This window comes from Mauremys reevesii, linkage group 3 (genome assembly GCF_016161935.1).
Source record: "Mauremys reevesii isolate NIE-2019 linkage group 3, ASM1616193v1, whole genome shotgun sequence".
NCBI classification, from domain to species: Eukaryota; Metazoa; Chordata; order Testudines; family Geoemydidae; genus Mauremys; species Mauremys reevesii.
The window spans coordinates 63815578-63841441 of NC_052625.1; the positions used below are offsets into that span (position 1 = coordinate 63815578).

Genomic DNA, 25864 nt, shown 5'->3' on the forward strand with positions numbered 1-25864 from the left:
CCCTAAGCAGCTCGTGCTAGGGGCCTGAAGGAGCCACTCCTCCCAGGGCTGTTCCTGCTCCTGAAGCCTGCACCCAGAGGGAGACACCAGCAACTGTGTAAGTTGTGTTATGCAGTGACAGATTAACGCATGGGACCATGTGGCCTGTGCCCGGGGCCCTGGCCAATGGGGGTCCCTGGGTGTGGAGGGCCCAAATATTGTGTCCAGGGCCCCAATAAAATTAAATCTGCTTCTACTCAGCACCCTGATACCTCACTTTGCTCCCCCCCCACTGATCATGCCCTCAAAGTCCCCCCACAGCCCCCTAATGCCCTGCTCTCCCCCCCCCCCCCCGCACAGCCCTGTGCTGCTCCACTCTGCCCCCAACCCCCAGTCCCCTGCTGCTCCACTCTGCCCCGCAGATGGCCCTCCCCGCGCCCGCCCCGCTGTTTCCCCTGCCCTCGGGGCCCCTCCCGGCCGCCGGGCGGCGCTGTGGGGAGCGGCGCGGCTGCGCTCTCGGCCGAGCTGCGCGGTTCCCGTCTCTGCCGCCGCCGGCGCCGCACGCCGAACTGGACGGAGCCGCCGCGGGGAGCTCATGGGCGCGCGGGGCGGCCGCGGAGCCGCGCGCACCGGCCCGGCCGGCCGCACGGGCCGCAGGTGGGGGCTCCGGGGGAGCGTGGATCCCGCCGGCCGCAGCGCTGGCTCCGTGCCCGGGGCCCTGTTGGGGAGCGGCGGCCCCGGCAGGAGCCCCCCCCTTGCAGAGCCGGGCTGGGGGGCAGCCGCCGCCTGCAGCGGGGCTCAGCCGGGCTCTAGCCCGGGGTCGGGGGCCGGCTCCCCGGGGAGTGCCCCGATCGGCTGCTGTGGGAGGCGGGATGGAGCCGGGACCGGGCTGTGCGGCTCCAGGGTGCTGGGCAGACCCAGGCCCCTCCCGGAGCGGGGCGATCAGCCCGAATCTGCCCCGCTGGGGTCCCGGCTGTCCGCCTCCCAGCACGTCCCGGCAGGGGAGGGAGCGGGACCGGGACCCGAGCGCTGCGTCCTGCCCCGGGCACAGATAGGTGGTTGGGAAGCTGCCTGAGGCAGGGCTGGCACTTGCCTGGAGTAACCGGTGAATAGATTAGCCCATGGGGGCCCTTTCCCTGAGCCACGTCTTGGCCAACCCTGAATTGGGGAAGTGGGCAGCACGGACTTGCTTGTGGTGACATCTCCGTTTGTGGCCGTGGTGGGAACAGCGCAGGGCATCTGCCTCTGGCCGGCAGGGTCCTTGTGGCTGCGTGTGCCGAGGATGAGACCTTTATTAGAAACAATCCCTAAGGAGGGCCCTGGCTTTGGGGTAGAGCCCCCCGAGGCAGGTGGCATTGAGCCAGTGAAGAGGTTTCTCACTGGAAGTTGTCTATGGTCACTCTGGGGTGTGTGGTGTAGGTACTGTGCTTTCTAAGGGTGCTTGGTGTCTGCAGGGTCTGGGTCTCACAGGGCAAATTGGCCAATGGCACCCGTATGCTGGATCAGTGATTCTCAGCCAGGGGTCTGGGCCCCCTTGGGAGGCTGCAAGCAGGTTTCAGGGAGTCCGCTAAGCATGGCCAGTATTAGACTTGCTGGAACCCACAGCAGAAAGCCAAAGCCCCCCTGTGCAGGACTGCAGCCCGGGGCCCCAAGCCGCACCACCCGGGGCTAAAGCCGAAGCCTGAGCAACTTAGCTTCGCGATGCCCCCTGCTTGCTATCCCCTAATGCTGGTCTTGGCTTTTATATGCAGAAAACCAGTTGTTGTGGCACAGGTGAGCCGTGGAGTTTGTAGAGCATGTTGGGGGGCCTCAGAAAGGAAAAGGTTGAGAACCCGTGTGCTGGAGGAAGGAGTAATTCAAGGGATCCCCCTGAGAATGGCTCCTCTGGTGGTATGTGACACCTAGATCAGGACTGGCTGGAGCTAGATTTCCCTGGGCTCAGCCATCAGTCAGACCTTAGTCTCCAAGCTTTTCCCTCCTCCTAGGGTGTTTTCCAGGGTCCCCATGGCCTGGCTAGGACTCTCCCAGGCCTGATCACTGCAGAGGGACAGCTCTTTTCAAAAGAGCTCAGCATGCTCATTTGTGGCCAGATGGTCAAGTGCTCAGCTTCCACTGAGGCACCAGAGTCAGGAGCATATTTTCTGTAGCACTCCATTCCCACTGTGATGCTTATGGCCTGATTTTCTATAAGGCACTGAGCTCTTTTGGAAAATCTGGCCCTAATAGACAAATCAAAAAGACAGAATGCTGGTAACTTGCCACTACCTGTTAGTTCAGGAGTGGGGGAGCCTACCCCCCCCACCAAAAAAAACCCTTTGAAGCAAGAAATCTTCCCCCCAGATCAGAGTGCCCCCTCACAGGCCAGAGAAACCCAAGGCCTCCTGGAGCCAGGCCCTTCCCTTGTTGACTGAGTGATGTTCACACCCTTTGTTCCACCACTGCAGGAGTGTCCTGCTGGTAATACTCTGCACAGGGAGCTAGATAAGGTCTGCCAAGTTCACCGTGCCCTGAAGGCTGCTGAGGGAGAGACTTGTTGCAGCCCATGCATCCCCCTCACTCCAGGCTCCATGCTGCTGTCAGATCAGGCACTGTCAAGGTCAGTCTGCTGTAGGAATCCAGGGGCTATGGCTCGTCCGTTGGGTGGGATGGGAACTCCCACTGGGTGCGGATGAACGTAGCCAGTCATGTGATCTCCCACTCCCCAAAGAATTGAAGAAAAGTCGCTGCAATGGTACTGACATCTGGTTTGGCCTCTTTAAATAGGCACCAGCAGCTGTGTCAGGCATGGGGTGGTCAGGAGTGAGGGGCATGGGTGGAGCTGCATGCGGGGAGCCCAGCATGGGGATAGCAGGAGACTGTGGGTCAGGATTATGGGGCACTGGCTGAGCTGAGGGTGGGGGGAACCCAGGGCTGGAGCAGCAGGATGGGGACTGCAGGTTGTGACCGTTGAGCAGCAGAGCTGTGTGAGGAGCCCGTGGGGCAGGGGGATTTGTTTGTTCTAAGAGTTCCTCTCTCCCCTTCCCTGTGGTCTTAGAGTTGAGCTAGGTTAGGTGGGTTTTACTCTGCACAGAGGGGAGGGGTCTTTCCCGACTCCTAGTCCAGGGCCCAAGCGCTGTGGTGCCTGAAAGGCTAAGTTAGAAACTCCAGGGGAAGGGGAGGGTCAGGGGCTCTGTCCCGCCCTGGCTCTGGGATTGTGCGTCAGAAAGCTGCCCCTTCTCTGGGAAGGGGAACAGTAGCTGAGTTTGTCCTCCCAGTTTCCTGGCCGCTCTGTGGGCCTGAGCCTATGAAAGCTCCTTTCATGCCTGGTGAGTGCTGCCGAGCTCTGGCTCTGTGGTGCTACCTGTAACACTAGCCACCCTGTTGGAGAGGGGAGGGACCTGGTGCATGGAACTGTCTGGCGGGGCCTGCTAGCTGCAGGGATAGAGCGAGCCATTGTCCGGCTGCACCCTCCCCTTCGCTGTGGGCCTGGGAGACCAGAGCTATTACTCCTCCCACAGGGGCTTGGATGGGGCCAGGGACGTACCAGCAGACACCACCCAACAACCAAACCATTTATCACTCACCCTCTCTGAAATCTCCCCAGCCCTAGGGATTATCAGTGGTAGAGGTTGGCCTTAGCTCTCTCCCCAGCTGACCCTGCCTGCTATCCTCAGCACAGGTGCTGGTCCAAGTATCAGGTGGGAGGGATATACCCTGTCTGCTAGCCCTGACTCCACTCCTGCAGTTTAAATCTGACCTCAGTGAAGCAGGAGGCACTTCTGCTGGCCCCACGGCCACTGTGATCAGTGAGGATTTAATTCTGAATGAGGACAATTCAGACAAATCAGGTGGGGGGTGTATGTAGTTTCACCCCAGATGCCTACGGTTGGGCCCAGGGGTTAACGTTCAAGAACCTCGTGTGTGTGTGTGTCCCTTGCTGCAGGAGATGCTAATGAGGGGAGCAGAGGTGGGATTTCTGTGGGATGATGCTAAGTCAGTGATGCCCTCAATGTTGCTAGCAAGACCCCAGCTTGCACAGAAATGTCCTTGGGCCCCTCTTCCTTAGGGACCCCAGGGTTATCGAACTGTTTCCCTGCCATGTCAGCACCCAGCTGTTGCAGCATGTGCTAATGCATGTGAACCAGGCAGCCCCAGAGAGGAGCAGCAGTTTGAACTTCTCTCTGGGCTGAGAGTTTCTGTATTGTTAGTCACACGAGGGAGGGAATTTTCTGCGCAAATTGTGGTGTCTCTCTTGACAAGGTCCTTAGAGTTTGGGTGTCCCTTTCCCAAGGCTGTTTGGGGAAGGGAAATGCCCCCCAGGTCTTTCCCTGAGAAGGAAGGGAGGGTTGTAGGTGGTGGGATGTCAAAGGCAACTTTCTTTCCTGTCTTTAAGGCCCTGTTACTGATATAGACTGTAGGCTGCTATGGGTTAAATTTATATCCATGATCCTCATAGCCCTGATACTGCAGGTTCCTCAATGGAAGCTCCCTAGAGGACCCATCAATGCACCTTTGTTATAATGAACACTTTACCCTTCTCTGGCCCCTTCCATGAGAGGACCCTGCAGCACTTGAGACATTAATTCAGCCTCGCACCCCCATGGGAGGCTACTTTCATCATCCCTGTTTTACAACCAGGGAAACTGAGGCATGAGCCGGGGAAGGGACTTGCCCAAGGCCACGGATTAAATTAGTAGTTCAAGTTGACAGGAATAGAAGCCAGGGGTCCTGACCCCCCTATGCCCTGATCTAACTTAGTAGGCAGCTCTGGCCCAGTCTAACTGCTGTGGGCAGGTGTGTGTATAGGAAGTCATCATTTTGGGGATGCAGTGACCCCAGTATCCGCTGACCCAGATCTCCACCTTGTATGCAGGCCTTGTTCCTGTTCTTGTAATGTAACACTGTCCCAGGATATGAGTTGGAGGTGAGGGTGATACTGGGCCTATCCCATGTGGGGGAGAACCCCAGTTAGTCCCTGTGGACCCCTACTGTGTTAATGGTGGCAGATTGGTGGCTAAGCCGATGTGGTGTGAATGCTGGATACTTCCAAGGGGGGTGGTATTAAAATCCCCACCCCATATGCCTATGGGAAAGTTCCTGAGCCCAGATGCTCTCTCTGCTGTTGAGGATGAGCCTTGGAGATTGGAGAGCCTCTCAGCTCTAGTGAATGGCCTTGTATGTTCTAAGCTCTGTGTGTCCGGTCATCACCTTCCCCACCTCCCCCTGCTGCAGCAGGATGTGCGAGGGGGAGCTCCCAGCTGGGCCCTCCCCTGAGCCACAGCTGTGGTTGTTTTACAGGAAAGTGCTGAAACAGGAGCTGCAGGGCGGGAGCTGCTGCTTCCATTTCCTGGCTCCCTCCCCGCACCAATAAAAGTGAGGCTGAAGGTGAAACACCTGCCAGTGAGAGCCCTAAAGAGGAAAAGCATTTGGAGCTGGTGTGTGTGTAAAGCCATGTCACTAGCACTATCCAAGACACTCCGAGAGCCTGAACGTTCAGAGCTGCAAACCCCCTGGCTCCTAAAACCCCGGCAAACAACATTCCTTTCTCTTGTGCTCTTGGCCTCCAAGCGCCCTGCACACCGGAGTTGCATCACCCACTCCCGAAACGTAGCCACCTCTGGGGGTGGACGCAACAACTGTTTGACAGTCTCACACCAACACCCGATGAAAAGGGAGGAAAACTCCTGTAACCAGTTGAAACTAGGGAGGCGTTTAGGGAGGCTGAATGGAATTTAGCTGGGATACACTTCAAACCGCTGAGAAGTTTTCCCCTGTTCCCTGGTGACTTACACCAATGTTCCGTTTGGGCTGAACTTTGATCACAGTGTCGTGTGTTGAAGATGCACCTGGGTAACTCCCAAACCAGGGGGAGGAGACCTTACGCCTCCAGCTTGCCTCTGACTTGGTGACTGGGAAGGTGGAAGGAATCCTGGTGTTGCTGGCTCAGGGCCAGTGGCCCCCCTGCAGCTCACCGCCTGGATTGCCTTCTCTTGGCAGGTTGTGCCTGGCTGTCGTGCTGGCTGCTCTCCCCACCATGGCTGCCAGTGAAGTGGTATCAGCCGCCCTACAGGACTCGTGGGCGGACTTCTGGCTCTTCCGTTTCTTCCTTAATGCTGCGGGCTATGCGAGCATCATGGTGCCAGGGTTTCTGCTCATCCAGTACTTCAAGAGAAAGAATTACCTGGAGACAGGTAAGAAGGGATCAATGCACCTCAATTCCAACCTCTGTCCCCCTGGGCTCACCTCAGACCTCTGCCAATGCACCTCAGTTCCAACCCCCAGCTCCTCTACCTCTCTGCTGTTCCAGCCCCTTGCAGAGCTCTCTCGCTGTTTCAGTGCCAGCTAGGGGCTACCCAGAGACAGCCAGATTCATCTAGCTCATCTCCACGGCTTTATCTCAACAGTGACAGCTGTGGCTGTTTCCTGTTAGATATTCTGGAATCTGTTAGAACAACCGGTATAGGGCACTGTGGGTAATGCGCAGAGCCCCTCAGATCTGCAAATGGGTGAGCTCTCAGCTCTGGGTGCCTGCCTGCTGTCTGTTCTCAGCTGGGAAGGGCCCTCTTGGCAAAGGGGGGGTTGGGGGTGTGAATGAGCCAGTTGAAGGTGCTTTATAGATACAGCCCACAGAAGGCCCCAGGCTCTACCTTGCCACAGCCCAGACAGGTTGGTGGGTGGGTTAGCACTGGCAGAGGGGTTTGGGAGAGAAGAAAGCCTCCCTCCTGAGGTAACGTGACCTCCCTGGTTCTCTCAACCCTCCAGGCCGCGGCATTTGCTTCCCCGTCATCAAGTCGTGCATCTTTGGCAGCGAGGCCAAGTCCGCACATCCAGATGACGTCTCCCTGGCGGCCCGGAATGAGACCATGGAGTCCTCGACGGCCCAGCAGATCCTCAAGCTGCTCTTCTGTGCTGCTGGCCTTCAGGTAGAGCCCTGACATGTTCATGGCCATCCTGCCGTGGGGCGGAGATGGAGCAATGACCTGGTACAGGTTGCCAGTTGGTGGCCCCAAGAGACTGAGTCCCAGCATCCAGTGTTCTCATGGAGTTTTGCTTGGCAGCATTGCATGTGGGGCGCTCCTTTTTTGTGTGCTTCAGGCTGCTTGCCAGTGTGGCCCTTTGAGTGTCCTGGAGAGCCATTCAGCCAGCGTCTGGTGGGCTGAAAGCTATTGTCTGTCTGCTCTGTGCTCTCCGCACACCTGAATGGGTGAGCTACTGCCATTTTAAACTGTTCTTTGAATTTCGTTCTGGCCCTCCCACTGTGTTTCATGCATCAGAGCACGAGACAGTTTAACCCGTGTTCTCACCTCGGGGGCTGGAATGTCCTAAACTCAGGCTCTGCCCGTAGGTAGATTTTGTTGGGAAACTGAAAAAAATCTCTCCAGTGTTTTGAGTTCAGTTGAAGTGAATAGGAAACGGTGATCCTGCTTCTTTGAGTCACAGCTACAGGAAAAATGCACGAAATGCCGCCTGAACAATGGTGGTGAAGGCACTGGATGGGGACTCAGGAGATCAGCGTTCAGTTGCTGGTTCTGTCACAGTCTCGCTGTGTGATTTAGGGCAAGTCACTTTCTCTCTCTGTATGTCAGTTTCCCAGCGGTACAGTGGGAGGTAGGAGAATAACTCCATTATGTCTGTGAGGGGCTCCGATACTGTGGCAGCAGGGCCATGTAAGTACCTTGATGGACAGATGATAGTCCTCATGGAGGGCAGTTTCCTCTGCTGGGTTTGCAATTAGAATTGGTTTTGATTTAAGAAATGACCTAGGAAACTAAATGCAAAAGCCCTGTGTTAATGCACCATCAAGGCTGCAGAGTTAAAGAGCAGGAACTGCAGTGTGAAGGTTCCACCGGCCTCAGGATCTCGGGCACATCTTTGCCACGTTGTCTATTCCTGTTTTTCTGGTTAAACGGGCAGCTTAATACAGAACTGTTTATCTTGTGAAGTGTATCCCATAAAGTGTACTAGGGCAGAGCTAATGCGACTGCTGGGACACTTGCTTTGCCACTTCCTGTCTTGTTTGAGTTTGTGGCTGTGCACTCAAGAGCCAGAACAGGTTTTTCATTAGGTATTTCCAGCCTTAACTGTAGGGGGAGCTGCCCTCGGGCGGAGAGTGTTCTCCAGATCTGTGCATAATGAAATGCTGCCCTCTGCACACAGCTGGGCAGGAGCCAGGCTGACTTCTCCCCTGGCTCTCTGGTGGGGGCACTGGGAGTGAGGATGAAGTGGCTGGGCAGGCCAGTTCACTGCTCCCCAGCTGGATGTGGTGGTGGCAGGCACCATCTCCTTGCTGGGTGCATTGGGTATGCTGGGTGCAAATAGCGAGATGCTCAGACAGGACTGTTCCTCCCTGCGTATGGTGGCTGCTGGCTGCCATCCCTACTCATCACTCACCCTCTGCTCTTTGTGCCTTGCAGGCTTCCTACCTGACGTGGGGTGTCCTCCAGGAGCGGGTCATGACCCGGACATATGGGGCCACTGAGACAGATCCTGGTGAGAAGTTCAAAGATTCCCAGTTCCTGGTATTCATGAACCGGATCCTGGCCTTCACCGTAGCCGGCCTGTACTGTGCCCTCACCAAGCAGCCGCGTCACGGCGCCCCCATGTACAAGTATTCCTTTGCCTCACTCTCCAACATCCTCAGCAGCTGGTGCCAATATGAGGCACTCAAGTACATCAGCTTCCCTACCCAGGTGCTGGCCAAGGCCTCCAAGGTGATCCCGGTCATGCTGATGGGCAAGCTGGTGTCGCGCAAGAGCTACGAGTACTGGGAGTACCTGACGGCGGTGCTTATCTCGGTGGGGGTCAGCATGTTCCTGCTCTCCAGCGCCCCCACCAAGCACCTCTCCACCGTCACTACCTTCTCAGGCGTGGTCCTCCTGGCTGGCTACATCGTCTTCGACAGCTTCACCTCCAACTGGCAGGACGCCCTCTTCACCTACAAGATGTCCCCGGTGCAGATGATGTTTGGGGTGAACGTCTTCTCCTGCCTCTTCACGATGGGCTCGCTGCTGGAGCAGGGCGCCCTGCTGGAGTCGGTCCGCTTCATGGCCCGCCACTCCGAATTCGCGGCCCACGCCGTGCTGCTGTCCATCTGCTCCGCCTTTGGCCAGCTCTTCATCTTCTACACCATCAATCAGTTTGGGGCGGCCGTCTTCACTATCATCATGACGCTGCGCCAGGCTTTTGCCATCCTGCTCTCCTGCCTCATCTACGGGCACGCCATCACCGTGGTGGGCGGGCTGGGCGTCGCCGTGGTCTTTATGGCTCTCTTCCTGCGCGTCTATGCCCGCAGCCGCATGAAGAAGCGTAGCAAGAAGCTGCCCGCCAGCGAGGTCCCAGTGCAGAAGGTTTAGGGACCATGGGACAGACCATGCCCTCCTCCCCTCTCCCACTGCAGGGCACTTGCTTTATTTTTCTTCTCTTCGTGAACCTACTGAGGAAGGGGGGAGAAACAATGACTCCCTTTGCCAACTGCTTTTCCTGAACAAGGAGCTGGAGTGGGCTTGGAGGAAGCGAGATGCTTTCCGGGCCTCCACTGCACCATTCTCCTGTTGCCTTAATAGGTCTGAGTATTTCAGTGCTCTGAGATTGCTCCAGGAACGGAGCAGAGGGCAGGTCTAGTTCCCAGGAGTGCAGTGGGGTTAACTCCTGCCCTAGCTCCATCTGGTACTCCGGGCTTCTCTTGAAGATTATTTATGAACAAGGGAGCTTTATTCCCTGGCACTTTCTTGTCTCCAGCTTCACTCCCCATTTCTTTCCTCACTACAGAGCTGATAGTAAGGGAACGGCAAGAAAACACTATCATTTTTCTTTACAGATATGTATGATTGAGAGGGAAGCTCCAGTCTCAGCCTGCCCCAGAAGCAGGTGGTGTAGGGAACGGGGCAGGAGCGCTGGCTGGATGGGGGGGAACTCTCAGCTACATCAGTCCCTGCCTTTCCCAACAGGAGGCGCTGTAGGGAACGTGGCAGGAGCATGGGGCCTCTCTAGCCACATCCCATTCCAAGGCTGGTAAAAGAGCTGCTGCGTAGCAGTCTGGATTTGTGGCAGGTGCCTCTTGAACAGTAGCCATGTCCTTGCTGGCTTGGCAGGTCAGTGCACTACGCTGTCGCGGCTGGGAGCCTTCTCCATTTCTGTCTCCTGGCCTGGCACTTCTGCTCCATTCCATTTGCGTTTTGTGCTGCTTTTCCTTTCTTGTCATAGGTTTGAACTAGAACTCCCAGGATCCCCTAAGGGCGCTTTCTGCTCTCTGGCTTCAGGGATTTGTAATTGGCTCCTACCCTTTAGAAAAGCACAAGATCCCCTTCCTGGGATGTTCCTCCTTTATCCTGCCAGCAGGAGGTGCCAGCGCCAGCCCACTCAGCAGCCTAACTAGGGCTTTGTGGTACGCAGCGGTCCCGGAGACAGAACAAAGCCCAGCCCAGGTTCCCTTTCCCTGCACGGGGCTGCTCTCAATCCTGGATGCAGGGAGCCACTTGCCCTGGCTCCAACTCGGGAAGCTGGGTTTGACCCAGTAACTGTTTTGTTTCCAAACAGACCAGGCCCCCCCCCATCTGCTAGGGGAATGGTTTGGGTACTTTTAAAATGCAACTTGGTCTCTTTTTATTAAATTAAAAAGCTGCTGCAACCAGTGCCCCAGGGTGGAATGTTGGGGTCTGAATGCGCTTGGGGGAGAGGGGAAGGCACTGCTCCCGGGAGCTCTCTGGCTAGGGACTTCGATGCCGTTGTGGCTGAAGGGTGCACGCTGACTTTCTCACCACCTCCCCCTGGGGAGGCAGGGTAGCATTATTAGCCCCAGCCTACAGATGGGGGAACAGGCCCAGGGCGTTGCCTGAGGTCACCTATGGTGGGGTGGACCCAGGTATTGAACCCAGCTCCCCTGAGTTCTAGTCTAGGCCAGAGCCAGGTTCGGGGGTTTGGGGCTTGCACTGTGTTCCAGCCTGAGCCCTCTGCGCACGCTGGCTGCTCGCTGTCCCTGTGTGGCTGGGAGGGCAGCTGTTAGCTCTCTGTGCCCTGAGTCTGGCCGCATAAATGTCTTGTTCTTGGGCAATTGGCTCTGGTCAGCTGGCCTGTAGGTTCAGCCATGGCCTCTTCTAGCTCTGCCTTCCATTGCTGGGTAGGGGCCACTCTATGCCCTGCTGAGCGCCTGCCACCCAGAGTCTCCATTGCTGTAACAGGCCATATGGGAGTAAAGCCTTCATGGAGCCGTGTTCTGTGCCAAACCCCAGCTTCAGCCCCACCACCCTAGAGGAGGAAGGTGTGGGGAGCATGGTCCCTCCTCCTGCTGTGGAGAACAGTCAGTCAGGAGCCAGCAGGATGGGAAGCTGGTTGAGGAAGTCAGGGACTAGCCTCCCTGCTAGGCTAACACTGTTCTGTAAAGTGCTCAGATGACTGTGTTCACATGTGGTCACCTGCTCTCAGAAAGGCTTGAGCAGCAAGAGAGGGGGTCAGAGCTGGGTGACAATAATACTCAGCGACTGGGAGAGACTGAAAAACACAGGGCTGTTTTATTGGAGAGAGGAAAAGCGAGGACATGAATGGTCTATAGAAGGTAGGTTGGGCATTGCTCTTCAACCTTTGTCATAACACCAGAGCCAGGGGCTACTCTATGACACTGAAAGCTGCCAAATTCAAAATGGATAAAAGGAGACAGTCAGGTAGTGACTGTTAATCTGTGGAACTCACTGCCACAATATTCTACAGTGGCAAAGAGCATCGCAGAATTCAGAAGAGGAGATGGCATTTGTATGGTTAATGAGAACTGCCCCATTCAGACTGGCAGTTAAAAATAGAAAGGTTATAAACCCCCCTGCTTCAGAGCATATGCCAGCCACTGCCTGGTGATGTATAGGGAGAAACTTCCCCTGTGGGCACATTGTCCTTTCTGGGTTTTTTTTTTTAACCTTTTTCCACTGAAGCATCTGGCACTGCCCATTGTCAGACAGGAATCTAGTGTGAGAACATCCCTATTTGTTAAGATACAACTTCCACTTTTTTCCTCAGCTACCTCTGCCATGGTGCAGTTGTGCAAACTAGAGCATGTCCCCTGCAGTTGGTGGTAATAAGTAGCCAGTCTGCAGCACCATGCACTGCACTTTAGAAGTGACACCTCTTGGAGGGGGACACTACAACCCTGTCCCCAGCTCAGTGCCCCTTCCTAGGTGTTGGGAAACGGCAGGGCAGTGACAGACTGGTGGAGGGCAGGCTGGGTTGCCCAGAACAGATGCTGTAGAACAGGGGAGGGATTAGGCCCAGGGGTAGTTTTTCTCCAGTTGCCCACCTTGGCTCAACCCCTCCACTTTGCCCCTGGGGGGAAAAAAAAATGTGGGGGGGGGAGAGGAGAATCCCACTTGTTTTGTTGAAAGGGGGAGGTGATATTTGTTTTTGGAATGGGTTTTTTTTTTGCATGAATATTGACCTGTTTCCCCACATGACTGCTGGGGCAGGGGTGCTTTTCGGCACAAGCCCCAGAATGTGCCCCACAGCTGCTAGCCTTTACTGTAACAGTGGGGGACTACAACTCCCAGCATGCAAGGCAGCCCACAAGCCCCAGGGCCATACTTTGGGGGCCAGCCCATTGCATGCTGGGAGCTGTAGGCTCTGCTCCTCTGTGTTGAAGATGGAGATTGCTCCATTTTGTGCAAGTATGGCACAGGCTGTGGTGCCTGCTCAGTAACCAACAAAGCACTTGGCTCAGGTGCCCCCTATCCCAGCCTCATGGACAGGGTTGCTGGGGGCTGCAGCTAGGGTAGGTATGAGTGCACTGGGCACAGATACCCTCTTCCTAGGACAAACTTGCAAAGCTCCTGCTAAGCCCTCACAAACCTGCAGGCAGCTGTGGCCAACCCTTCTCCAACTATGCACCCAGCCCCCATATAACTTCCAGACATGACAGAGTTCTCCCACCTGTGACCTGGTCACTGCTCCCCATCCATCCTGGCAAGCCAAGGGCAGGCACTGGAGGGGTGCTGGGAGCAGGAGACAGGTGCTTATAGCCCTGCTATACCCACAGCCCAGAAGCAAATGGTGGGAAGCACCTGCTGAGCAGAGGCAGGTTCTGGAGGTGCAGCATGTGGGGCCTAGTTGGGGAGCTGGGCCAGCTGCATGGCAGGATGTAGAGTGCAAATAACCACAGTAATGGGCTACTGCTAAAGCTCCTGCCCCTCCCATTCAGGGTAAGGCTGGACTCTCCCCCCTTTGCACACCAGGCAACCATTAGATCAATTAGCCCATCACAGCTGCCCTGATGACTGTGAGATAGTGCAACAGGGGAGGCCAGAGCCTCGCAAGGTCCAGCAGCTGCCAGTATCCTCCCACAAGCTGGCTCTGCTCCTGAAGGCCTATCCAGCTGAGTTAGGTCCTGGCTAAGCCTATCACAGAATCTCAAGGTTGAAAGAGACCTCAGGGAGGAAGGGGCAGCCTGAGATTGCTCTGGCAGCTGTGATTCTACAGCAGCCCAGGTATACAGCAAGCAAGGGCAGGGCTTACAGGAAGAGAATTAACCCCCAGAAGACAACCTGCAGGAGCTACATCTCCCTGGAGTGCACCAGCTGCAGCATTAGGCCTTGGCAAGAGGATGCCACTTAGTGGCAAGGTTAGAGTCCTACACATCTTCCACCCCCTTGGAGAGAAGCACAGGGACACTCCTTGCCCAGGAGCAGCTCTCCAGGCTGTCAGGTGGCCATGAGGGAAGGGTGAACTCTTCCCCCACTGGCTCCATTAGGCCTCCTGCTGCAGACAGCAAGTCAAGTCAGAGCTGGTGCTTTGCATGTATGTTCCAGAACCATGATCACAAGAAGGTAGCCTAGGAAAACACAGAAGCTCTTCCACTGTGTAGTTTTTAGACTAGCCAGGCAGTGAAAGCAGCTGCCAGCTCAAGCAGTAGATACTTCGCCATTGCCTCGGAGGGTCCAGGTCAGCCCAGAACAGGGAGAAAGCCCCTGACCTCCAGCTCTATTGGCATGGGAGCCTAAGAAAGCTCCTGTAGAGAGCAGACTGAGGGGCACAGGTTGCTCCGTTGTTGAGACAAGACTTGCACAAATCTCAGCAGAGGCAGGACTCTGACTCTGCCTTGGCCTTCCATAATATTTGCACAGGTGCAGCTGCCCCCTACCCATTGCTGAAAAAGGCAGAAGTGAGCTAACCCAGCTCCTCTGGAAGTGGCTAGGAGCAGCAGAGACAAAGGCGCTGCAGCCCCACACCCTGCCTTCCCTTTGAAGGACAAGCCCAGTTCCCTGCACTTGGCACAACCTGAAGTTCAGCAGCTGCTACTCTAGCAGCCAGATACACATGTGCCAAGCAGGGGCAACAGCTTCACAAGCCCCAGCCTCAGCTCCTGCTCCAGGGCCTTTCCTTCAACTGACCCCCAGGGCAGGGGCTATGAGTGCTTGGGGCTGCACCTGGTCTGAGCAGTTCTCTTCAAGGGAGTAGGGCCAAGCACAGCAGTGTTTTGAATGCAGCACTCAGCCACCCCAGAGCACTGCTCTCCACTCTCCCCCACACCTGCCATCACTCCCTTTGGGTGCTGCAGGGACTCCCAACATAACCCAGACCTCTCCTGGGCAGTACCCCATTGGGAAATACTGGAGGCCCAGTCTCCCCCCGCTGTGTGGAGCTGGCACAGACAAGGCAGCCGCTGTGTAAACCGCATTCTCTATTTGATACTTTAATTTCAGTAGAACAAAAAACCAAACGGCCGACAAAATACAACATCCTACCCTAGGATGCAGGCAGCAGCCAGGGGGGTGGGGATTGGGCTCCCTGCTGTGCTTGGGGGGGAGGGGGCAGGGACACTCAAGTTCAGTGCTCACCCCAGCTGGGGCAGGGTGAGTGCTTGGTGCCCAGGAGCAGCACAAGACCCCCCCCATGGGGGAAAATCAGAACCCATCAGCACAACCCACCCCCCAAGCAGCTGGTTCAACACAAGCAGAAAGACAGATGGATCAGACAGGGCTGGGACCCTGCAACCCCACCCACTACTGACAGTGGGAAACAAGTGGGGAAACAACACTAGGGGAGCCGAGGAGTCCGTAGCAGTTGCAGGGGCCAGGCCCTGCCCCTTCCAAGCAGAGATGATGCAGGGAGCTAAGATGGGAGGGGGAATGGCCCCCTTTAGTCCACCTCCTCCATGCGGGATGCATCTTCCTCCCCCTCTAGTGGGGGAATCTCATCAGGGACAGCAACACTGGGTTCCTCTGCAATCACCTCATCCTCATCGATACCTGGGGAGGAAGGGAGATGTGCAGGCTGGTTATTTTGAGGGCCACCCCCAGGATATCACAGACACACCGCAGAGCAAGAGGACCTCCAGTGAGGATGCGGCAGCGCCAAGAGGAACATGGCCTGAGTGGAGAAACAGGCCCCTAATTCTCAGCAAAAGAACAGAAACCCAGAGTGCAGCTAGGCCAGGGCCCTCTCCTGGAGGGCTGGGCAATGCATTTCCAGCCAATTTAGTCACAGCAGAAAACCAGCTTTCCATCAATGCTCTTTTGTGCATGCCAAAGAGCATCTACTTTCCCTGGAAAATGCACACTGCCTGTCAATAAGCCATGGCCTGAAAAACCACCTTTCAGTTCAGAAATGCTGCCGCAGTGCCTCCTGCTCCCATTCTCCTTCATGGGCCAAACTCACCAAGGGACTACATTCCCCATGATGCACCACAGGAGCTAATGGGAGAGTAGTGCATTGTGGGAGATCTACTGAGGCCCACAGAAACTATAAACCCCACAAGGCCCTGGTGGCAGCATTGCTGAATCAGAAGTTACCATGGAACATTTTGGGTTTTCAATTTCTCACTGAAGAGTCAGTTTTCCACTAGGAAAAAAAAAAGCCCATTTTCAAACCAGTTCAAACCACATGCTGCCAACACCTGCCACTGGCCTTCCACACGCTGGTTAATGCACAGGCCCTACCATGCTGATTTGGTTGTGCACCATTCTAGCTTGCACAGGATAAAGCTCATTTTACACCCTCCGGTCATGGCATAATAGGATATGCTTCATGCCAGGAGACAGCCCCTCCCTCCACTGCACTTCCTGCTGTGAGCCAGGGCAGGAAAGCTCGCCTTGGGACCACTCCTTCCATGAACAGAGGAAAGGAGAAGCCAGGGTTGAGGGGTCACAGCTCCTCCTAGTGGCCAGCATGAGTGTCCTTGGAGTGGGATAAGAGTTACTACCACTCCTTCCCAAGGAGGCCAGCTCTGTGCTGAAGCCAAAGACCAGCTCAACTGGCTAACATGCCCCTGACTTCTAGATTTCAGGGTAAGCCACCATGACCAGGATCTCTGGATCCTGGACATTGAAGGGCTGGAAAAAGCTCCTTCCTCAGTGTCTACCACCAAATGGCAACTCTTTGTGGCTCCCTGTCACCTGGGGCACTTACCCAACCCAAGCTTGATCATCCTGTAGATGCGGTTGGAGTGGGTCTGGGGATCTTCCAGGGAGAAGCCAGAGGAGAGCAGGGCTGTCTCAAAGAGCAGCACCACCAGGTCCTTGACAGCCTTGTCGTTCTTATCAGCCTCAGCCTTCTGGCGCAGCGTCTCCACAATGGGGTGATCGGGGTTGATCTCCAGGTGCTTCTTGGCCATCATGTAGCCCATGGTGGAGTTGTCCCGCAGTGCTTGTGCCTTCATGATACGCTCCATGTTGGCCGTCCAGCCATAGGTGCTGGTGACAATGCAACACGGCGAGGAGACCAGCCGATTCGAGATGGTCACCTGCGGAGGTGCCGGAGGGTTAAACAGGCCAGGCAAAAACAGCAGGGTCTGGTCACAGCAGATGCAGGGACCCCAGCCCTTACACACCAGGCTCAGCCGGAGACACCCACAAACGGCCGAGGAGCCACAGGCAGTGGAGACCTGGCTGCAGGGACAGTCGCCCTCCACAGCATTTCCCCTCTGGCTTGGCCACACCACCACCACATCCCAAGGACAGACAGCCCCGAAAGGATCTCCTAGCCAGCTTCAGGGACACTGCCTGGGACAGCACCAGCAGCTCAGCCAACCCCTTGGTACCCAGTGCACATTCCCACAGCACTACCCCTACAATCAAAGGTATTTGGGTCAGTGCCCCTCACCTGCAGCCCAGCTGCTTAGAGCAAGATGCTGCAGTGCATGCTGGGACCTGTAGTCTCCTTCAGCTGATCCTCCGCTGGAGACAAGAGAGACCAGAGGCCATGCACTGAGCCAGGGTCCAATCCTTGTCTGCATTCAGTGGGGCCCTGATCTCCTTCCCCACTGAGCCAGGACTTGGCCCAGGGCTGGGATCCGCACCCCACCCCCTCTTACCTTCTCAACCTTCTTATCCAGGATTTCCTTCATGAGCTTGCAGAGGTTCTCAAACTTGGCCTTGCTTTCCTCCATCTTCTTCTTCTCGTCCTCATCCTCAGGCAGCTCCAGCCCCTCCTTGGTGACCGACACCAGGGTCTTGCCGTCAAACTCCTTGAGCTGCTGCACGCAGTACTCATCGATGGGCTCCGTCATGTACACAACCTCGAAGCCGCGCTTCCGCACACGCTCCACAAAGGCGGAGTTAGCCACTTGCTCCTTGCTCTCACCTGTGCTGGGGGAAACAAGAGGTCACCAGGGCTCGGAGCTGGCTACACTCTGGGGTTTCCAGCAGTCCCCTGGCAGGGACCGGCTAGACTTCAACATCACCCTCGTAGGGGCCATGTTTCAGCCCACGGCGCTAGGGACAGGGCCTAGCCATTCCCTTAGAGAATGGAGGCCACAAAACTTGTATATCCACCTCCCAGACAAGGATCCCGAAGCACCTGATTAACAAGAGCCTCTCTCTAGGAAGTAGAAATTCTGGGGAGGAAGCTCATACAAGCCCACCTGCTGGGGGAACTCCTCTGACCAGAGGAGCCAGGCAGTAACTAGGCAGAAGAGTCCTATTCTGGGGGTGACGGGAGGGGTCCCCATGGGAATCTAACCCTCTTGGTGTTGCATTAGCTATATCAAACCCAGCAGACTGAGGGGATCCCCATTCTGAGGGACAGTCTCTTCCCCTGGGGGGGGGTGCACAGAGTGGGGGAGGCAGGCAACATGCCCAGGTGATGGGGATGGGGTAGGAGGGAGGTTTGGCCCCCAGCCAGCAGCCCTCACCTGTGATATAGTAGATGCTTTTCTGAGTCTCCTTCATGCGGGACACGTACTCAGAGAGTGAGGCTACCTCGTCACCAGACTGCGACGTGTGGTAGCGCAGCAGCTCCGACAGGCGCTTCCGGTTGGTTGAGTCCTCGTGGATCCCGAGCTGGGGGCAGAGGAGATGATCTATATGTAGGCTCCAGGAAGTGGCTCACTAACACTCTCCTGCCCTCAAGAGCTGGGAAATCTAGCCCCTCCCTGCAAACACCCCACCCACACCCAAGGCCTGAGGTTGGGGGCAGATGCAGTGAGGGAGGCATTCCCATTCAAGCACTCTGGGGCACACTTGTTAAGACAACAGATTGTTTGGCCTCTCCGCTCCAGAGCCCTGCCAGGAAGAGCAGGTTTGAGCCATGAGCCTGGCCCAGAGAAGTCACCATCTTGGAACAGATCAGAGACTAGTTCTGGCTCCTCAAGTGCCTGCCTGTGGAGCATGTCGAGGCAGAGCAGCATCCCCTTTGCCCCCAGGTGGTGGATAGGCTGGCTGGCTCTCACCTTGAGGTTCTTGGAGAAGGCCTCATAGAATTTCTTGTAGCTCTCCTTGTCCTCGGTCAGCTCCGAGAAGAGCTCCAGGCACTTCTTGACGATGTTCTTGCGGATCACCTTGAGGATCTTGCTCTGCTGCAGCATCTCCCGGGAGATGTTCAAAGGTAGGTCCTCAGAGTCCACCACGCCCCGGATGAAATCTGAGGGGAGGAAAGAAGGAGGGAGATCAGAACAGCCAGGCTAACTCCATACACCCATCCCACATGAACAAAAGCAGAAGTGCCAAGCAGGAAGCCCAAGCTCCAGACTGCGTCAGGGGACCTGACCCTCTGCATCCCTCCCAGCAGTGCCGTGAGGCTGTACGATGTATGGGGGTGGTGCAGTGGTGAGGGAGCAGCTAACATAGCTGGGAAGATACCAAAAGCCGGGGAGCTGTTTAGAGAGGGAGCACTGCACAAGGGCAGGGTGCTACACAGGGGGTTCTTACTCAGGTACTCTGGGATGAGCTCGTCACAGCTGTCCATAATGAAGACACGCCTCACGTACAGCTTGATGTTGTTCTTCTTCTTCTTGTTCTCAAAGAGGTCAAAGGGGGCGCGACGTGGGATGAAGAGCAGAGCTCGGAACTCCAGCTGCCCCTCCACAGAGAAGTGCTGCAGGTTGGGAGAGACAGGGGTGAGATGAACAAAAAACTCCTGTGACTTCTTTCCTCTACCCCTCCCTTGGGGAGAGCCCTTCCCTTTGGCCCAGCTGCAGGAGCACCCAAATGGCCTTGGGTAGGGGCACTGAATGGCTACCTTGGAGCAAACTGCACAATGCATCAGACAGGCAGGTGGGACAGCAAGCCTCCTAGTGCACCCCTTCTTCCCCACTGTGCCAACATCAGCTCCTCCAGTGATTGCTGGGCAGGATCTAACGTCCCCAAAGCAGCAGCTCCTATCCCTATTTGCGCATGCCAGAGTGGCAGCCAGGGCCTCAGGAGAACCCTGCACACCTGGATGAAACGGGATTGGGAGTGAGGGTCACCCTGATCAAAGGGCCAGCAAACCTGCATCACACCCAGGTGGGAGGCTCCATGCCCAGGGCCAGCAGTGATATGTCAAACAGGCTCAGCCGGGGAACTAGCTGTGGTGCATGGGCATCTCACTGGGTCTAAAGGAGCATTTTGGGGGCCCCCCTTTCTATAGTAGAGCCCATTCCTATGGGGGAGAAATGTGGACCTGTGCACTAATCCATCCTGCTTTGTGAGGTAAAGGGAACCTTGGCCTCTATCAGCCCAGCCCAGCCCCTGCACTCACCTTGACAGCCAGGTGGTCCTCCCAGTCATTGGTGAGGCTCTTGTAGAACTCTCCGTATTCCTCCTGGGTGATGTCATCAGGATTGCGGGTCCAGATGGGCTTGGTCTTGTTCAGCTCCTCCTGGTCGATGTATTTCTCCTTTATCTTCTTGGTCTTCTTCTTCTTGCCTTTACCACCTTCCTCTTCCTCCTCATCTGAGCCCACGTCCTCAATCTTGGGCTTCTCCTCATCCTTGGGGGCTGAGTCCTCATCCTCCTTCTCCCCCTTCTCTTCCTCTGCCTCATCATCACTGATTTCCTTTTCCCGCTCCTTCTCCAGCTGTAAGGAGAAGTGCAAGAGGGTCATGGCCAAGGCACCTACCTCACTCAGGGTCTCCTATGCACAGGAGATCAGGGGCAGCGACAGAGACACCGTTGCCCCAAGGGAGATGGGAGTTTCAGTCTGGTGGGTGCCATGCAAAGGCTAAATATTGCAGTGTTGCACTGCAGGTAAAACACTGGTTCAATTTTCGCACATGGTGCCTTCCAGTGGCTGGGCTGAGAAAGAGGATAAAGGATCTATAGCTACCACCAACTGGTGAGACCTCCCATAGCTCATGCACTAGAGGCCCATGTAGGTGAAGTTCCAGTCCCAGTCCCTCCCCTGGTAGTTTAGGCAATGGCCCAAGGTGCCTGTAAAGACTTTAGGGATGCGAGTCTGACTATGCAGTACACCCTTTCAGTGATCCCCACCCCCTAGCAGCAGTGAACTAGTTCCCACCCTTGTACCATTCTGCTGGCCAACTCCTGCAGCAGCAGAATGAGTGCACAGCCCTTGCCTCCAGACCCCGGTAAAGCCCATGACTGTCTCTTACGTGCACACCCGTGTGCAGATGGGAAGGCTCAAGGTGGAATGTACCATCCTCTCCCCATTCTCAGCTTGGACCTCCCCCCATGCTCCATCTGGTCTTCCATGGATCCCACCATCTCTCACATACGTACATAAAGGGTGATGGGGTAGCCGATGAACTGGGAGTGCTTCTTCACCACCTCCTTGACCCGCCGCTCCTCAAGGTACTCTGTCTGATCCTCCTTCAAGTACAGGATCACCTTGGTGCCGCGCCCAATGGGCTCACCTGTGACATCAGGAGAGAGGCAGTGGCATTACTGGCCACAGGCACTGGACAGAGCTCACTCTGCAGATCTTGTGTCAATGCCAGGTGCAACCCACAGCTAAACTAAAGGGAGGATCATAACAGTGTTTCTATTGAGAACCAAGGTCAGAAAACCCATCCATGAGCAGGAAGGGCAGATCCACAGCTACTACTGGTCCTGCACCAGGCTTAGACCATGGTTTTGGTTAGCACTGAGGGGCGCGTCCTCCCCCAGCTCCTACAGCTTAGACCTGGGACCTAACCCAAGCTGACAAGTCACTTAAGCTCCACACATGATCCCATGAGCCTGGACCCTCTCCTCCTAGCTTCCCCACCAAGTGGCAGCTACAGACTACAACACCTCATCCCTCCATACCACCTTGTCACCAGCCATCTCAAACCACTCTGGGGGCCCCATGGCAGACAGGGTGGGGGGTGGTGGGGGGGGGGGGACATGGCTGGTCTCCCACAGACCCCTCTCTGGGATTTGTGGTTGACAGGGTAGGAGGGGGATGCCTAACTCCATACGGTCCCCTCTCTCTGGGACCCCTTGGCAGACAGAGGGGCGGGAGGTGGCTGATTCCCTGCAGACCCCATTGCCACAGTCCATACCATGATCGGATTTGACAGTGAAGGAGCCCCCAGCCGATGACTCCCAGGCATACTGTTCATCATCATTGTGTTTGGAAATGACCACAACCTTCTCGGCCACCAGGTAGGCAGAGTAGAAGCCCACGCCAAACTGCCCAATCATGGAGATATCAGCGCCGGCCTGCAAGAGGAAGGAGAATGGGTGAGAAGAGCAAGAGACCAGAGACAGGGGAGGTTTGTGATGCAGCCAGGTGTGTCCCAGTAGCAGGGAGCTGGGCCAAGGGCCAACACACAGAGATAAGGCCACAAATACAGACAGGGCCAGGGTGGGGCACCGTCACCTCCTCTCTGTGCAAGAACACATGGACAAGCCAAAAGCACTGCAGGCTGCTCCCTGGGAGAACACAGGCCCAGAAAGGGGTCATCTCTTAGCCAGCTACCGAGTGTTGAAGTTGCAAGGCCCTGTGGAGGACATAAGCCCACTAGATGCCCAGGCCCACAAGGGGTCCAAGCACTCTAGTGCAGAGGCTGAAAGCCACTCACCTGCAGGGCTTCCATGAAGGCTTTGGTACCAGATTTGGCAATGGTGCCCAGGTTGTTGATGAGGTCGGCCTTTGTCATGCCGATACCTGTGTCCACCAATGTAAGGGTGCGATCCCGGGGGTTTGGGATGATGTCGATTTTTAGCTCCTTGCCACTGTCCAGCTTTGAGGGATCTGTCAGGCTCTCATAACGGATCTTGTCCAGGGCCTGGGAGAGGATAGAGACAGTTAGCAAGGTCCACCCACCATTCACCTGCTCCATGGATCCTGTACGCTCCCTGCCTTGGACAGGGAGGCCCATGGACTCTCGAGATGATATCACCATGGCACAGATCTGCCACAAAAGCTCTGGCTTCACTCAAACCCTTCCAGAGGGAAAAACAAGAGGCACCACAGCTACTCCATCAGAGCAGCATGCAAGGCAGAGAGCCAGGCTCATTCACCCACCACATCCACAGGAAGAGAGAATGCCTAGAAACAGACAGACAACACCAAATGCCAACTCCATGCCAGCTCCTCCAAGGGCAGCAGAAACAAAACTAGGGGATAGGGGCCACTGGCAGCAGGGCTGCATCTTCTGCTCATGCCAGGACCTACGGGCACACTGATCTACTACTCCAGCGAGAGCGTGGGGGTGGCAGGGGAGAAGAGGGGGATTATTTGGGGCTCTCCAACCCTATCTTAGGGCAGGTGACCACCTGCATATCTGGCATTAACCAGCCCCCTCGCTGTCAACCTTAGGACAAGGGTAGGGAGCCAGAACCCCCCTTAAGGATGGGTCCTTTAGGGCAGGGCCAAAGCACCTTACAGGGCCCTTTCATCACTAGCCATGCTTCTTTAAGGGCCTCAGCAGGTAGGGGGAAAATCAATGGTTGCCCTAGTAACAGGAGCGGGCAGTGCCCGCTGTACCCAGCGGCAGCACTGCAGAGCCGGGCACTCCCGCTGGGGGCGGGCGGGCCCCCCATGCTCACATCAGAGGCGTTGGAGATGATCTCCCGCAGGAAGATCTCCTTGTTGGAGTAGAAGGTGTTGATGATCAGGGACATGAGCTGGGCGATCTCTGCCTGGAAGGCGAAGGTCTCCACTTCCTCCTCCCCATGCTGCACTCCTTCGGGCATCTGGAAAACAAGGCCGGGCTCACAGCACCTGCCTGGCGCCCCGCGCATGGCTCCCTGCCGCGGGCCTGCTCCCCCCGGGCGGCAGGGGAGACGCGGGGGCGCCGCCCGCCCGAGGCCCGCGCTGGGGGCGGCACCTGCTGAGCGACCAGGGCCCCGCTCCCCACCCCAGGCCGCGTCCCCGGATCCAAGGCCCGGCCCGGCGGAGCCTCCAGCCTCAGAGGCTCCCGCAGCCGAACCCGCCGGGCCCCCGCCCCGCGGGGCCCCGCTCAACATGGCAGCGCCCAGCGGAGCCACGTGCGCCCCCACCCCGGCGCCCCCCGTGCGGGGCGCGGCGCCCCCCAGCCCTCCCCTCCCAGGGCCGAGCCCGCCCGCCCGCGCCCGCCGGGCCAGGCCCCCGGCCGCCCTTACCGTGACGGGTAGTGGGAGATCGGGCAGGAGCGGGCTCGGTCCCTGGTGCTGGGACTGCGGCGCGGCCGGGAGAGAGAGAAAACGGGGCCGTCTCTGCCCGCCCTATATAGGGGCTGATAACGGCCCGGCCCCCGTCTCCCTCCGCCTTAAAAGGGCCGGGCCGGCTTTGCAGGGCCGGAGATTGCTGCGCGGCTCCTGGTATTTTGTCTTCCTGTAGCCCTTTCCCCACCATACACATATGCCCCAGTTCTCCCTCTCATACCAATAGCTAGGAAGCTCCTTATACCCCCTGTCACCCTACTACTGAGCTCTCCCCAGGTACCCTGTCACCCCACCATTGAGGTATCCCCTGGTACCCTGACACCCCACTATTGAGATATCCCCAGGTACCCTGTCACTCTGCTACTGAGGTATCCCCAGGTACCCTGTCACCCCACCATTGAGGTATCCCCAGGTACCCTGTCACCCTACTACTGAGGTATCCCCAGGTACCCTGTCACCCTACTACTGAGGTATCCCCTGGTACCCTGTCACCCCACTACTTGTAAATTCCCCTGCTAGTCCAACTCCTGACACCCCATTCCCTACTCACCCCACTATCCAGGAATTCCTGTGCCATATCCTGCTGCTGCCTCAAGTCTCTCAAGGATTTTTCCTGGTACCCCACCCCCCTTCTCCTCTCAGTTCTTGAGGGCACCACTAGTAGCTAATTCCCTTGTAAGTCTCTTGAAGAGATTTATCTCTTCTCCCTTCCAATCAAGGAATCAGAAATCATCGACTTCTTTCTGGTATCTTCCCTGAAGGATGAGGTTCTGAAAATCATGCCTGTCCAGAAACAGACTCGTGCTGGTCAACGTACCAGGTTCAAGGCTTTTGTTGCTACTGGTGACTACAATGGTCATGTTGGCCTTGGTGTAAAGTGCTCCAAGGAAGTAGCCACTGCTATTCGTGGGGCAATCATCTTGGCTAAACTATCCATCATACCAGTACGACGAGGCTACTGGGGTAACAAGATTGGCAAGCCTCATACTGTACCTTGCAAGGTTACTGGTCGTTGTGGATCTGTTCTGGTGCGTCTGATCCCAGCACCCCGTGGTACAGGAATTGTATCTGCCCCTGTTCCAAAGAAACTGCTGATGATGGCTGGAATTGATGACTGCTATACTTCAGCTAGGGGTTGTACTGCTACACTGGGCAACTTTGCTAAAGCCACCTTTGATGCGATCTCCAAGACCTACAGTTATCTGACCCCTGACCTCTGGAAGGAGACTGTGTTCACCAAGTCTCCATATCAGGAATTCACTGATCATCTGGCTAAGACCCACACCAGAGTTTCAGTGCAGAGAACCCAGGCGGCTGCTGTGGCAACTACCTAAATGTTTTTGTACAAAATAAAGTGATAAATGAACAAAACAAAAAAAAAACCCTCAAAATCCTAGGAACTCCTTAACACCTCAGCAACTCCATTGGAAGTACCATCCCCTGTGTTTCCCTTCCACCATCTCTTCTCCTCATACCCCTGCATCCCCTCTTCTGCTTCCACCCCTGGTCCCAACCTCCCTTACTTGTTATTTTCAAGAAGACTTGAAAAAAGTTGATTGCCAACATTTAAGAAGGGTAAACTGAATGAGCAGGGAACCTATAGGCTGGTTAACCTGACAACAATCTTAGTCAAAACATGGAAAGGCTGATATGGGATGCAGTCAGTAAAGACCTAAAGGATGGTAATGTAAGCAATGCCAAACAACATGGTTTTATGAAAAATAGATCTTGTCAAAGAAACTTGGTATAATTTGATAAGATCGCAGGTTTGGTTGACAAAGGTAACTGTGTTGAGATAACAGGTTTCTACAAGGCATATTTAACTTAGGGTACGTCTTCACTACCGACATTAAAGCGCTGCTATGGCAGCGCTTTAACGTGGCTGTGTAGTCGTGGCACCAGCGCTGTAAAAAAACCACCCCCATGAGGGGAGTGTCTCCCAGCACTGGTGCACTGTCTACATCGCCACTGTACAGCACTGAAACTTGCATCGCTTGGGAGGGTGTTTTTTCACACCCCTGAGCGAGACAGTTTCAGCACTGTAAAGTGGCAAGGTAGACAAGGCCTCAGTCCCACGTGACATTTTGATTTAAAAAATGTAGCACTATACAAAAATCAACATGACCCATATTAAGTGGATTCAA

At 56.0% G+C, this 25864-nt stretch overlaps 3 protein-coding genes across 5 annotated transcripts; 2 read left to right on the forward strand and 1 right to left on the reverse strand.

The window, feature by feature from the left end:
• Positions 1-517: 517 nt before the first annotated feature.
• Positions 518-12023, forward strand: SLC35B2 (solute carrier family 35 member B2). Of its 3 annotated transcripts, none has more exons than XM_039528851.1 (5): positions 518-636; positions 2424-2575; positions 5956-6149; positions 6721-6881; positions 8373-12023. In XM_039528851.1, the coding sequence occupies exons 2-5, from the start codon at positions 2547-2549 to the stop codon at positions 9309-9311; spliced, it is 1323 nt and encodes a 440-aa protein (XP_039384785.1). In that variant the 5' UTR covers positions 518-636; positions 2424-2546; the 3' UTR covers positions 9312-12023. The 3 variants fall into 3 exon arrangements, with proteins under 3 accessions (XP_039384785.1, XP_039384784.1, XP_039384783.1); XM_039528849.1 differs by lacking the exon at positions 518-636 and adding an exon at positions 878-1869; XM_039528850.1 differs by lacking the exon at positions 2424-2575 and having other exon boundaries at positions 543-636.
• Positions 12024-13942: 1919 nt separating this feature from the next.
• Positions 13943-23812, reverse strand: HSP90AB1 (heat shock protein 90 alpha family class B member 1). The gene is made up of 12 exons (XM_039528848.1): positions 23679-23812; positions 23124-23270; positions 22154-22360; positions 21632-21791; positions 20868-21001; positions 19888-20205; positions 19077-19242; positions 18599-18789; positions 18062-18209; positions 17243-17511; positions 16339-16672; positions 13943-15179 (listed from the first exon to the last, which is right to left on the reverse strand). Exons 2-12 carry the CDS (start codon positions 23268-23270, stop codon positions 15070-15072), a joined length of 2184 nt encoding a protein of 727 aa, XP_039384782.1. The 5' UTR covers positions 23679-23812; the 3' UTR covers positions 13943-15069.
• LOC120401125 (40S ribosomal protein S2-like) lies at positions 23542-25069 on the forward strand. Its single transcript, XM_039530795.1, has 2 exons — positions 23542-23679; positions 24401-25069. Exons 1-2 carry the CDS (start codon positions 23542-23544, stop codon positions 25052-25054), a joined length of 792 nt encoding a protein of 263 aa, XP_039386729.1. The 3' UTR covers positions 25055-25069.
• The last annotated feature ends 795 nt before the right edge of the window (positions 25070-25864 follow it).

Coding starts and splice junctions, on each gene's coding strand:
- SLC35B2 (XM_039528849.1), top strand. CDS start 1,681: ATGCCCCCTGCTTGCTATCCCCTAATGCTGGTCTTGGCTTTTATATGC. Junction 1,870..2,423: donor TGAGAATGGCTCCTCTGGTG/GTATGTGACACC, acceptor CCACCACTGCAG/GAGTGTCCTGCTGGTAATAC. Junction 6,150..6,720: donor AAAGAATTACCTGGAGACAG/GTAAGAAGGGAT, acceptor TCAACCCTCCAG/GCCGCGGCATTTGCTTCCCC.
- HSP90AB1 (XM_039528848.1), bottom strand. CDS start 23,270: ATGCCCGAAGGAGTGCAGCATGGGGAGGAGGAAGTGGAGACCTTCGCC. Junction 19,243..19,887: donor AGGACCACCTGGCTGTCAAG/GTGAGTGCAGGG, acceptor CCCAACCTGCAG/CACTTCTCTGTGGAGGGGCA. Junction 15,180..16,338: donor GATGATCAAGCTTGGGTTGG/GTAAGTGCCCCA, acceptor CTTCCTCCCCAG/GTATCGATGAGGATGAGGTG.
- LOC120401125 (XM_039530795.1), top strand. CDS start 23,542: ATGGCAGCGCCCAGCGGAGCCACGTGCGCCCCCACCCCGGCGCCCCCC. Junction 23,680..24,400: donor GGCCCCCGGCCGCCCTTACC/GTGACGGGTAGT, acceptor TTCCCTTGTAAG/TCTCTTGAAGAGATTTATCT.